The sequence below is a fragment of the Entelurus aequoreus genome, linkage group LG16 (genome assembly GCF_033978785.1).
Source record: "Entelurus aequoreus isolate RoL-2023_Sb linkage group LG16, RoL_Eaeq_v1.1, whole genome shotgun sequence".
Taxonomy (NCBI): domain Eukaryota; kingdom Metazoa; phylum Chordata; class Actinopteri; order Syngnathiformes; family Syngnathidae; genus Entelurus; species Entelurus aequoreus.
In genome coordinates, this window is record NC_084746.1 from 13,422,614 (window position 1) to 13,437,613 (window position 15,000).

General features: G+C 32.1%; 1 protein-coding gene across 1 annotated transcript in view; it reads right to left on the bottom strand.

Moving 5' to 3' along the window:
* The window catches only part of LOC133630610 (solute carrier family 25 member 36-A-like), a 79,649-nt gene that overhangs the window by 7,617 nt on the left and 57,032 nt on the right, over nucleotides 1-15,000 (bottom strand). Inside the window, exons 5-6 of the mRNA XM_062022197.1 lie at nucleotides 7,497-7,563; nucleotides 7,118-7,407 (exon numbers count right to left, since the gene is read on the bottom strand). Coding sequence (XP_061878181.1) covers nucleotides 7,118-7,407; nucleotides 7,497-7,563 — 357 coding nt within the window. The remainder of the gene's footprint in view (nucleotides 1-7,117; nucleotides 7,408-7,496; nucleotides 7,564-15,000) is intronic.

Genomic DNA, 15,000 nt, shown 5'->3' on the forward strand with positions numbered 1-15,000 from the left:
ATTCTCCACACAACTACCCATTATGACAATGTTAAAACTTATGTATTTTTTTTGTTGTTGCAAATTTATTAAGAATACATTTTTTTTTAAATGACATGTATTAAAGTGCAACCGGAAAGTATTCACAGCGCTGTACTTTTTCCTCATTTTGTCATTTTACAGCCTCATTTCAAAACGGAATTAATTCATTTATGTCCTCAAAATTCTACACACAATACCCCATAATGACAATGTAAATTTTTGAATTTTTGATTAAAAATTTTTTTTTATGTATTAAGATTAAAAAATTTGAAATTACATGTACATAAGTATTGTACATGTAATACAGTGCATCCGGAAATTATTTCTATTACAACAAACGTGTACTTTTTCTACATTTTGTCATATTACAGCCTTATTCCAAAACGGAATTAATTAATTTTTGTCCTCAAAATTCTACACACAATACCCCAAGACAATGTAAAACCAATTGTTTTATTTTTTTTTCAGATTTATCAAAAATAAAACATTATAGCTTACATGTACATAAGTACTGTAAATGTAATACAGTGCATCCGGAAAGTATTCACAGCGCTGTACTCTATCCATATTTTGTCATATTACAGCCTTATTCCAAAACAGAATTAATTCATTTTTGTCCTCAAAATTCTCCACACAACTACCCATTATGACAATGTTAAAACTTATGTTTTTTTTGTTTTGTTGCAAATTTATTAAGAATAAAAAATTGAAATAACATGTCCTACAGTGCAACCGGAAAGTATTCACAGCGCTGTACTTTTTCCACATTTTGTCATATTACAGCCTTATTTCAAAACGGAATTAATTAATTTTTGTCCTCAAAATTCTACACACAATACCCCATAATGACAATGTAAACGTTTTTTTTTTTTTGGCAAAAATGTATTAAGAATAACAAATTTGAAATAACATGTACATAAGTATTGTACATGTAATACAGTGCATCCAGAAAGTATTTATATTACAACAAACTTGTACTTTTTCCATATTTTGTCATATTACAGCCTTATTCCAAAACGGATTTAAATCATTTATGTCCTCAAAATTCTACACACAACTACCCATTATGGCAATGTAAAACCTATTTTTTAAATTCTTTTTGCAAATTTATCAAAAATAAAATATAACAACTTACATGTACATAAGTACTGTACATGTACTATAGTGCATCCGGAAAGTATTTATATTACAACAAACTTGTACTTTTTCCACATTTTGTCATATTACAGCCTTATTCCAAAACGGAATTCATTTTTGTCCTCAAAATTCTACACACAATACCCCATAATGACAATGTAAAACCTTTTTTTTTTATTGCAAATGTATCAAAAATAAAACATAACTTGCATGTACAAGATCGGTAGGTTGTGAGTTCAAACCCCGGCCGGGTCATACCAAGGACTATAAAAATGGGACCCATTACCTCCCTGCTTGGCACTCAGCATCAGGGGTTGGAATTGGGGGTTAAATCACCAAAAATGATTCCCGGGCACGGCTACGCTGCTGCCCACTGCTCCCCTCACCTCCCAGGGGGTGTTCAAGGGGGTGGGTCAAATGCAGAGGACAAATTTCACCACACCTAGTGTGTGTGTGACAATCATTGGTACTTTAACTTTAACTTAATAAGTACTGTACATTTAATGCAGTGCATCCGGAAAGTATTCACAGCGCTGTACTTTTTCCACATTTTGTCATATTACAGCCTTATTTCAAAGCGGAATTAATTAATTTTTGTCCTCAAAATTCTCCACACAACTACCCATTATGACAATGTTAAAACTTATGTAATTTTTTTTTGTTGCATATTAAGAATACAAAAATAGAAATTACATGTACTACACTGCAACCGGAAAGTATTCACAGCGCTGTACTTTTTCCACAATTTGTCATATTACAGCCTTATTCCAAAACGGAATTCATTCATTTTTGTCCTCAAACTCTACACACAATACCCCATAACGACAATGTAAAACTTTTTTTTTTGTAAATTTATCAAAAATAAAACATTATAACTTACATGTACATAAGTACTGTACATGTACAAGCTGTAGGAACATCTCAAGGAATGAGCGGTTGGAACAGGATGCACCTTTTAAGCGTTTAATGGTCAAAGCTGTGAATACTTATGTACGTGGGTTCCTTAGGCTTTTTTATTTGTAATAAATTTGCAAACAATTCTAAAAACCTTTTTCACATTGTCATTGTGGGTGGGGTGTTGTGTGTAGAATTTTGAGTAAAAAATGAATTTATAAAGCTGTAAGATAACAAAATGTGGAATACTTTCTGAATGCACTGTATAGTGATGTTATTGTTGTGGTTGGTAAAATACCGCATTAATACACATAAATGTTCACCCAAGAAACATACCGTATTTTCCGGACCACAGGGCGCACCGGATTATAAGGCGCACTGCCGATGAATGCTCTATTTTCGATCTTTTTTCACATATAAGGCGCACCGGATTATAAGACGCATTAAAGGAGTGATATTATTATTATTTTTTCCTAAATGTAAAAGACTTCCTTGTGGTCTACATCAGTGTCTTTCAACCTTTTTTGAGCCAAGGCACATTTGTTCCATTGAAAAAACGCGGAGGCACACCGCCAGCAGAAAACATTACAAAATGAAACCCAGCAGCCGATATTGTCGATAAAAAGTCGTCACCACCTGTCACATCACGCCGTGACATATTTTGACTTTTTTGGTGTCTTCCTGTGTGTAGTGTTTCAGTTCTTGTCTGGCGCTTCTATTTTGGTGGCTTTTTCTCTTTTTTTTGGTAATTTCCTGTTAGCAGTGTCTTCCTTTAAATTATATTTCCCACATCTGCTTTGTTTTAGCAATCAAAAATATTTCAGTTGTTTCTATCCTTCTTTGTGGGGACATTGTTGATTGTCATGTCATGTTCAGATGCACAAACCCCGTTTCCATATGAGTTGGGAAATTGTGTTAGATGTAAATATAAACGGAATACAAAGATTTGCAAATCATTTTCAACCCATATTCAGTTGAATATGCTACAAAGACAACATATTTGATGTTCAAACTGATAAACATTTTTTTTTTTTTTGCAAATAATCATTAACTTTAGAATTTGATGCCAGCAACACGTGACAAAGAAGTTGGGAAAGGTGGCAATAAATACTGATAAAGTTGAGGAATGCTCATCAAACACTTATTTGGAACATCCCACAGGTGAACAGGCAAATTGGGAACAGGTGGGTGCCATGATTGGGTATAAAAGTAGATTCCATGAAATGCTCAGTCATTCACAAACAAGGATGGGGCGAGGGTCACCACTTTGTCAACAAATGCGTGAGCAAATTGTTGAACAGTTTAAGAAAAACCTTTCTCAACCAGCTATTGCAAGGAATTTAGGGATTTCACCATCTACGCTCCGTAATATCATCAAAGAGTTCAGAGAATCTGGAGAAATCACTGCACGTAAGCAGCTAAGCCCGTGACCTTCCATCCCTCAGGCTGTACTGCATCAACAAGCGACATCGGTGTGTAAAGGATATCACCACATGGGCTCAGGAACACTTCAGAAACTCACTGTCAGTAACTACAGTTGGTCGCTACATCTGTAAGTGCAAGTTAAAACTCTCCTATGCAAGGCGAAAACCGTTTATCAACAACACCCAGAAACGCCGTCGGCTTCGCTGGGCCTGAGCTCATCTAAGATGGACTGATACAAAGTGGAAAAGTGTTCTGTGGTCTGACGAGTCCACATTTCAAATTGTTTTTGGAAACTGTGAACGTCGTGTCCTCCGGACCAAAGAGGAAAAGAACCATACGGATTGTTATAGGTGCAAAGTGTAAAAGCCAGCATGTGTGATGGTATGGGGGTGTATTAGTGCCCAAGACCCGGGTAACTTACACATCTGTGAAGGCGCCATTAATGCTGAAAGGTACATACAGCTTTTGGAGCAACATATGTTGCCATCCAAGCAACGTTACCATGGACGCCCCTGCTTATTTCAGCAAGACAATGCCAAGCCACGTGTTACATCAACGTGGCTTCATAGTAAAAGAGTGCGGGTACTAGACTGGCCTGCCTGTAGTCCAGACCTGTCTCCCATTGAAAATGTGTGGCGCATTACGAAGCCTAAAATAGCACAACGGAGACCCCCGGACTGTTGAACAACTTAAGCTGTACATCAAGCAAGAATGGGAAAGAATTCCACCCGAGAAGCTTCAAAAATGTGTCTCCTCAGTTCCCAAACCTTTACTGAGTGTTGTTAAAAGGAAAGGCCATGTAACACAGTGGTGAGCATGCCCTTTCCCAACTACTTTGGCACATGTTGCAGCCATGAAATTCTAAGTTAATTATTATTTCAAAAAAAAAAAAAAAGTTTATGAGTTTGAACATCAAATATGTTGTCTTTGTAGTGCATTCAATTGAATATGGGTTGAAAACGATTTGCAAATCATTGTATTCCGTTTATATTTACATCTAACACAATTTCCCAACTCATATGGAAACGGGGTTTGTACTTTGTGGACGCCGTCTTTGCGCCACAGTAAGTCTTTGCTGTCGTCCAGCATTCTGTTTTTTTTCCCTTTGTAGCCAGTTCAGTTTTAGTTTTGTTCTGCAAAGCCTTCCCTAAGCTTCAATGCCTTTTCTTAGGGGCACTCACCTTTTGTTTGTTTTTAGTTTAAGCATTAGACACCTTTTTATCTACACGCTGCCTCCCGCTGTTTTCGACATCTACAAAGCAATTAGCTACCTGCTGCTACCTACTGATATGGAAGAGTATTACACGGTTACTCTGCCGAGCTCTCGACAGCACCGACACTCAACAACAACACATCATTTGCAGACTATAATTACTGGTTTACCCAAATAGGTGAAACTAGATCATCTCCCACGGCACACCAGACTGTATCTCACGGCACACTAGTGTGCTGCAGCACAGTGGTTGAAAAACAATGGTCTACATAACATGTAATGTTGGTTCTTTGGTCAAAATGTTGCATAGATGATGTTTTACACATCATCTTCAAGTCGCTTTCTGACAGTCTCTTCAGGATGCGCAGTTTTGTGGGCGGTCTTATTTACGTGCCTCCACTTCGACAGCGTCTTCTCCCCGTCATCTTTATTGTAGCGGTGTAGCGTGCAAGGACGGAAGTGGAAGAAGTGTCAAAAGATGGCGCTAACTGTTTTAATGACATCCAGACTTTACTTCAATCAATAACGGAGCAGCATCTCCTCATCCGGAAACAACAACAACACCCGGAAATGTGTCCCGTGAAAAACCGTCCGACCGGAACTCTCTAATAACTAAAGTTCCTTGGGTGAATAATGTAAACTCACTACACTGGTATGTTTTAGCGCTTTCATGGCGAGTTTACTGACAGATATAAGTAAGAACTTTACACTACTTTATATTAGAAATGGCAACAGTGGAGGATGAATGTCACATAACAAGAAGATAGAGAAAAAGAAGAAGCTTATCGACTACGGTGTCGTCACGGACTACAAAGGCGGATGCGCCCAAATTTCCAGGACTTATGCAGATCCCAAATACAGATCAGCAGGTACCAGAAGGTAAGAAAAGCTGCTTTTGCATAATATTGCGAAACAAAACACCAGATAATATGTCTTACCTTATACACACACCATAATAATACTCCTTAATACCGACAGCCATCAGACTGTATAAAGCATGTGTTCCTTTTGACTGTACATGTACTGTAAATGTATAATGTATTTATATTATTCACATGTGAATAATGCTGTATAATAGACTGTATTTATGTTATTCACATGTGAATAATGCTGTATAATAGACTGTATTTATATTATTCATATGTAAATAATGCTGTATAATAGACTGTATTTATATTATTCACATGTGAATAATGCTGTATAATAGACTGTATTTATGTTATTCACATGTGAATAATGCTGTATAATAGACTGTATTTATATTATTCATATGTAAATAATGCTGTATAATAGACTGTATTTATATTATTCACATGTGAATAATGCTGTATAATAGACTGTATTTATGTTATTCACATGTGAATAATGCTGTATAATAGACTGTATTTATGTTATTCACATGTGAATAATGCTGTATAATAGACTGTATTTATATTATTCATTTGTAAATAATGCTGTATAATAGACTGTATTTATATTATTCACATGTGAATAATGCTGTATAATAGACTGTATTTATGTTATTCACATGTGAATAATGCTGTATAATAGACTGTATTTACATTATTCATATGTAAATAATGCTGTATAATAGACTGTATTTATATTATTCACATGTGAATAATGCTGTATAATAGACTGTATTTATGTTATTCACATGTGAATAATTCTGTATAATAGACTGTATTTATGTTATTCACATGTGAATAATGCTGTATAATAGACTGTATTTATATTATTCATATGTAAATAATGCTGTATAATAGACTGTATTTATATTATTCACATGTGAATAATGCTGTATAATACTGTATTTATGTTATTCACATGTGAATAATGCTGTATAATAGACTGTATTTATATTATTCACATGTGAATAATGCTGTATAATAGAATGTATTTATATTATTCACAAGTGAATAATGCTGTATAATAGACTGTATTTGTATTATCCACATGTAAAAAATACTTAAGTGTTTATTGTCTATTGTGAGCTAACTGTGGTGCTGAATTTCCCCCAGGGATCAATAAAGTACTTTCTATTCTATTCTATTCTATGTTGAAGCACAGTACAATCCATCAAGCGGTGCGACTTCATAGATTACCAAAGTAAAACATTTTGATAGATTTTTGAGCGCCGTGTGTAATGTTCTATATTTTCAATTGAACATATAAAATATTGGTGTTGTTTACTTGAGTCATATTGCAGTCTGCACGTCTCTCTTATGTGTGACTGCCATCTACTGGCCACACTTATCATTTCACCATGTACCAAATAAAATAGCTTTGAGGTCGGTAAGCAAAACCAGAATCATATAACGGGTAATAAGGCGCACTGTCGAGTTTTGAGGGGAAAAAAAATTTTTTAAGTGCGCCTTATAGTCCAGAAAGTAGTGTATACAGGTATAAATTGTGAGGGAAGGTTACCGTGAGGGTACGCCAGGGTGGTTGCACAGGTTTTGGAGGTGGCCGCAGCCAGCATCATGCCAACAAAGTCCGAGGCGTCTCTGACCGACTCCTCCTCGCCCTCCATGCTGCTCTGGGCCCGGGCCTGCAGCAGCTTGCGCTTGATGCTCTCATAGATGACAAAATGGATGACCGTCTCAGAGATGCCGGCGTACGACGCGGACATGCCCCGGTAAAACCCTCGCAGGCCTTCCAACTGGTACACCCGCCGAACGCACTCAAATGCGTTCATGCGGCGCTCGCCTCGGTTCCTGCGGTCGCGACAAAGAACAGAAATCACACCTCAGCCTCGGATATCGCCGGCAGTTTTTGGCGAGTAGAATCTGGAGGTGCTTCCAACCTGGAGTCCAGCTGCATGCGAGTCTTGATCAGCCATATGGGGTTAGTGGCTGTGATGGCGGTGAAGCCTGGAAAAGAGCAGTGGAGTTTAGACAGGTGCAGAAACACCGGGACAAACACATAGCATATGCTAAGCTAACAACAGGACAGTGAGAAAAAGCATCTTTTCATGAGCTATAAATAAATCCATTAACCATATTTTTACTTGGATGGAAGCAAACTAGCAAGTTGAAGACTGAGCAGAGAATGCGCCGCTACACAAGCACAGAATCTATGCGTCTAACGCAGAGGTGTCAAAGTCGTTTTCACTGAGGGCCACATCGCAGTTATGTTTGGCCCCAGAGGGCCGTTTCTAACAGTGAATACTATTAATACACTATTTTTTTAATGCATTTTATTAGTACATTTTTTTAAAACTAAAATATGCTAAGTTGCAATAATTTCACCTCAAACTTTAGTGTATATTACTGGAAATGGAAAAACAGTACTGCTGTTTTTATGGTAAGAGAAAAAAAAAGGCAGCTCAGTTGTCAGAATTTTACTGTAAAATGTACATTTGTTTTTTTTCTGTAAATAAAAAAAAACTGCAATTTTACAGAAAAATGTTGGCACCTGAGCTGCCAGTTTTTTTGTTTTTTTTTATTGTAGATTGTTCAGTGTATTATTGTAAATGCCAAAACGGCACGACAGTTTATTACAGTAAAAAAAAAAAAGTACTGTTTTTTTCATTTTGAGAAAAATGCTGTAAAAATCACAGCAAAATTCACAATTTTACCATGAAATCTATTCCTACTTTTACATTGCAATTTGATGGATAACTTTGAAATCATTACTATTAATATTTATTTTCAAAAAAAATTTTTTACTGTAGATTTTTCAGTGTATTACTGTAAATGCCAAAACTGTGTCACAGTTTTTTACATTAAAAAAAAAAAGTAGTTTTTTTCCATTTTGAGAAAAATGCTGTAAAAATCACAGTAAATTTCAAAATTTTACCATGAAATCTATTGCTACTTTTACATTGCACAATTTGATGGATAACTTTGAAATCATTACTATTAATATTTATTTATATTCAAAAAATGTTTTGTTTGTTTACTGTAGATTTTTCAGTGTATTACTGTAAATGCCAAAACGGCACCAAAGTTTATTTCAGTAAAAAAAGGATGTTTTTTTTCTCATTTTGAGAAAAATGCTGCAAAAACCACAGTACATTTCAAAATTTTACTATGAAATCTATTGATACTTTTACATTGCACAAATTGATGGATAACTTTGAAATCATTACTATTAATATTTATTTCTATTTAAAAAAAAATAGTTTTTTTTACTGTAGATTTTTCAGTGTATTACTGTAAATGCCAAAACGGCACCACAGTTTATTACAGTAAAAAAAAAGTACTGTTTTTTTCATTTTGAGAAAAATGCTGTAAAAATCACAGTAAATTTCACAATTTTACCATGAAATCTATTGCTACTTTTACATTGCACAATTTGATGGATAACTTTGAAATCATTACTATTAATATTTGTTTTCCCCCAAAAAAAAATTTACTGTAGATTTTTCAGTGTATTACTGTAAATGCCAAAACGGCGCCACAGTTTATTACAGTAAAAAAAAGTACTGTTTTTTTCATTTTGAGAAAAATGCTGTAAAAATCACAGTAAATTTCACAATTTTACCATGAAATTTATTGCTACATTTACATTGCACAATTTGATGGATAATTTTGAAATCATTACTATTAATATTAATTACTATTCAGAAAATGTTTTGTTTTTTTACTGTAGATTTTTCAGTGTATTACTGTAAATGCCAAAACGGCGCCACAGTTTATTACAGTAAAAAAAAGTAGTTTTTTTCATTTTGAGAAAAATGCTGCAAAAACCACAGTAAATTTCAAATTTTTACCATGAAATTTATTGCTACTTTTACATTGCAAAATTTGATAATCATTACTATTAATATTTATTTCTATTAAAAAAAATGTTTTTTACTGTAGATTTTTCAGTGTGTTACTGTAAATGCCAAAATGGCGCCACAGTTTATTACAGTAAAAAAAAGGAGTTTTTTTCTCATTTTGAGAAAAATGCTGCAAAAACCACAGTAAATTTCACAGTTTTACCATGAAATCTATTGCTACTTTTACAGTGCACAATTTGATGGATAACTTAGAAATCATTACTATTAATATTTATTTCTATTAAAAAAAAAATAGTTTTTTTTACTGTAGATTTTTCAGTGTATTACTGTAAATGCCAAAACAGCACCACAGTTTATTACAGTAAAAAAAAAGTACTGTTTTTTTCATTTTGAGAAAAATGCTGTAAAAATCACAGTAAATTTCACAATTTTACCATGAAATCTATTGCTACTTTTACATTGCACAATTTGATGGATAACTTTGAAATCATTACTATTAATATTTGTTTTCCCCCCAAAAAAAATTTACTGTAGATTTTTCAGTGTATTACTGTAAATGCCAAAACGGCGCCACAGTTTATTACAGTAAAAAAAAGTACTGTTTTTTTCATTTTGAGAAAAATGCTGTAAAAATCACAGTAAATTTCACAATTTTACCATGAAATCTATTGCTACTTTTACATTGCACAATTTGATGGATAACTTTGAAATCATTACTATTAATATTTGTTTTCCCCAAAAAAAAAATTTACTGTAGATTTTTCAGTGTATTACTGTAAATGCCAAAACGGCGCCACAGTTTATTACAGTAAAAAAAAGTACTGTTTTTTTCATTTTGAGAAAAATGCTGTAAAAATCACAGTAAATTTCACAATTTTACCATGAAATTTATTGCTACATTTACATTGCACAATTTGATGGATAACTTTGAAATCATTACTATTAATATTAATTACTATTCAGAAAATGTTTTGTTTTTTTACTGTAGATTTTTCAGTGTATTACTGTAAATGCCAAAACGGCGCCACAGTTTATTACAGTAAAAAAAAGTAGTTTTTTTCATTTTGAGAAAAATGCTGCAAAAACCACAGTAAATTTCAAATTTTTACCATGAAATTTATTGCTACTTTTACATTGCAAAATTTGATAATCATTACTATTAATATTTATTTCTATTAAAAAAAATGTTTTTTACTGTAGATTTTTCAGTGTATTACTGTAAATGCCAAAATGGCGCCACAGTTTATTACAGTAAAAAAAAGGAGTTTTTTTCTCATTTTGAGAAAAATGCTGCAAAAACCACAGTAAATTTCACAGTTTTACCATGAAATCTATTGCTACTTTTACAGTGCACAATTTGATGGATAACTTTGAAATCATTACTATTAATATTTATTTCTATTCAAAAAATGTTTTGTTTTACTGTAGATTTTTCAGTGTATTACTGTAAATGCCAAAACGGCGCCACAGTTTATTACAGTAAAAAAAAAGTAGTTTTTTTCATTTTGAGAAAAATGCTGCAAAAACCACAGTAAATTTCACATTTTTACCATGAAATTTGTTGCTACTTTTACATTGCAAAATTTGATAATCATTACTATTAATATTTATTTCTATTACAAAAAATGTTTTTTACTATAGATTTTTCAGTGTACTACTGTAAATGCCAAAACGGCACCACAGTTTATTACAGTAAAAAAAAAAAAAAGTACTGTTTTTCTCATTTTGAGAAAAATGCTGTAAAAATCACAGTAAATTTCACATTTTTACCATGAAATCTATTGCTACTTTTACATTGCACAAATTGATGGATAACTTTGAAATCATTACTATTAATATTTATTTATATGCAAAAAAAATTGTGTTTGTTTACTGTAGATTTTTCAGTGTATTACTGTAAATGCCAAAACGGCACCAAAGTCTATTTCAGTAAAAAAAAAGTAGTTTTTTTCTCATTTTGAGAAAAATGCTGCAAAAACCACAGTACATTTCAAAATTGTACTATGAAATCTATTGCTACTTTTACATTGCACAATTTGATGGATAACTTTGAAATCATTACTATTAATATTTATTTATATTAAAAAAAAAGAGTTTTTTTTACTGTAAATTTTTCAGTGTATTACTGTAAATGCCAAAACGGCACCACAGTTTATTACAGTAAAAAAAAAGTACTGTTTTTTTCATTTTGAGAAAAATGCTGTAAAAATCACAGTAAATTTCACAATTTTACCATGAAATCTATTGCTACTTTTACATTGCACAAATTGATGGATAACTTTGAAATCATTACTATTAATATTTATTTGTTTTCCAAAACATTTTTTTTACTGTAGATTTTTCAGTGTATTACTTTAAATGCCAAAACGGCACCACAGTTTATTACAGTAAAAAAAAAGTACAGTTTTTTTCATTTTGAGAAAAATGCTGTAAAAATCACAGTAAATTTCAGAATTTTACCATGAAATCTATTGCTACTTTTACATTGCACAATTTGATGGATAACTTTGAAATCATTACTATTAATATTTATTTCTATTCAAAAAATGTTTGTTTTTTTACTGTAGATTTTTCAGTGTATTACTGTAAATGCCAAAACGGCGCCACAGTTTATTACAGTAAAAAAAAAAGTAGTTTTTTTTCATTTTGAGAAAAATGCTGCAAAAACCACAGTAAATTTCACATTTTTACCATGAAATCTATTGCTACTTTTACAGTGCACAATTTGATAATCATTACTATTAATATTCATTTGTATTCAAAAAATGTTTTGTTTGTTTACTGTAGAGTTTTCAGTGTATTACTGTAAATGCCAAAACGACACCACAGTTTATTACAGTAAAAAAAAAAAAGAACAGTTTTTTTCATTTTAAGAAAAATGCTGTAAAAATCACAGTAAATTTCTCAATTTTACCCTTAAATATATTGCTACTTTTACATTGCACAATTTGATGGATAACTTTGAAATAATTACTATTAATATTTATTTCTATTCAAAAAATGTGTTTTTTTTTTACTGTAGATTTTTCAGTGTATTACTGTAAATACCAAAATATAAAGAAATAATACATTTAGTAAGAAAAGTTACAGTACTGTATTGATACATATTATTTCCAGGCTTTCGAGGGCCAAATAAAATGAAGTGGCGGGCCACATCTGGCCCCCGGGCCTTGAGTTTGACACCTGTGGTCTAAGGTAACAATGACAGAGCAAGGAGACAGCAGCTGTGAGTCTAATTTAAATCCATCTTCCTAAAAAAAAAAAGATATTTTCCTTCCAAACGAGCGCCGTACAGATAAAGTGCTAAAGTACTTATAATTAAATAATCCAAACCTTTAAACCAAAGCTCCTCTTATTAATGCATTCAAGTTAGTTTGTTAGTTGTGCGCCGAGTTTGCAAAAAGTTCAAAAGTTCATCTCGCAAAACCTGCGAGATCACAATGAAACGAGATGAAGATTGTCACTATTCAAAACATATCATTTTCTATTTCTCGTCTGCCGACTTGGACGTTAATCAAAACAAAAATAAAATCATCAGAATGTGCGTGTGATAACTCTGAGGAGTGATTACAATTCCTTAACGCTGACTAAAGGCCCTTTTCCACCGCAGGAACTTCCCCACTTAAAGTTCCCCCTGTGTTTCCACCAAAAACTAACCGGGTAGGTTTAGTTCTTCAGGAACTATTTTTGGTTCCTGCCCGCCAGGTGGGACTTTTGAAAGGTTCCTGGTACTTTCGAGGGGCGGGCTGTGCCGATTGGTTGAACACAGTTCCTAAAACTTATTTTTCACACGAACGGCCGCCGTATGCCAGGACGACTTGTTTATTTCTTAATTCTAGTATATTTCTATTACAACAAACTTGACAACGGAGAGAGAGAAAAAAGGTAACAAACTTTAGACTTGCAGGAACTTTAGTGAGGCATCTTTGTGCTGTAGAACGCTGATCAGTGGAACTATATTTGGTGTTTTTACTCAGCCGTAGTCTTTCAGTTTATTGTTGTTTATTAGTTTTACAAACTTCATTTCAATATGCAAAGCTACGAGAAGTGGACAAACTCTTTTAAACGTATTTACAGAGGAATATAAAGGTATTTAGCTGAAATTCGAAGCGGCGACTTTAGCTGCTCACTACTCTGACTTTGTTTGGTAAATGTGAAATAAAGGAGGCAGCGCACGAGTGGAACAAAGGTAAATATCAACAAATGTTACAAATGTAACAAATTTACTTTATTACATGTTGTAATAGTAGTCAGTGACTTTCCATTTGTGTAGTTATTAGCCTCAACCCCAGTCAACGGAATGCTAATGCTAACAAGCTAACGCTAAAGCTGATGTGTTTGTGTTGGGGATAAACACTGACATTTATTATATATATATTGTTATTTACAGATAAATGCTGATATTTATTATATATATATTGTTATTTACAGATAAACGCTAATATTTATTATTTATATATTGTTATTTACAGATAAATACTGACATTTATCATTTATTTATTGTTTTTCACAGATAAACACTGACATTTATTATTTTTATATTGTTATTTACAGATAAACACTGACATTTATCATTTATTTATTGTTATTTACAGACAAACACTGACATAGTTTATATATTGTTATTTACCGATAAACACTGACATTTATTATTTATATATTGTTATTTACAGATAAACACTGACATTAATTATGTATATATTGGTAATTACAGATAAACACTGACATTTTTTATTTATATATTGTTATTTACAGATAAACCATGACATCATTTATTTATTGTTTTTCACAGATAAACACTGACATTTATTTTTATATTGTTATTTACAAATACACTGACATGTATCATTTATTTATTGTTATTTACAGACAAACACTGACATAGTTTATATATTGTTATTTACCGATAAACACTGACCTTTATTATTTATAAATTGGTATTTACAGATAAACACTGACATTTTTTATTTATATATTGTTATTTACAGATACAGTGACATTAGTTATATATTGTTATTTACAGATAAACACTGACATCTATTATTTATATATTGTTATTTACATATAAACACTGACATTTATTATGGATGTATGGTTATTTACAGATATCACTGACATTTATTTATTAATTGTTATTTACTGATAAACACTGACATTTAATATGTATATATTGTTATTTACAGATAAACACTGACTTTTATTATTTATATATTGTTATTTACAGAAAAACACAGACATCTATTATGTATATATTGTTATTTACATACAAACACTGACATTTATTACGGATATATTGTTATTTACAGATAAACACTGACATTTATTATTTATATATTGTTATTTACAGATAAACACTGACATCTATTATGTATATATTGTTATTTACATATCAACACTGACATTTATTACGGATATATTGTTATTTACAGATAACACTGACATTTCTTATATTTATTATCTACAGATAAACACTGACATGTATTATGTATGTATTGTTATTTACAGATAAACACTGACATTTATTATGTACATATTGTTATTTACTGATAAACACCGACATTTAATATGTATATATTGTTAT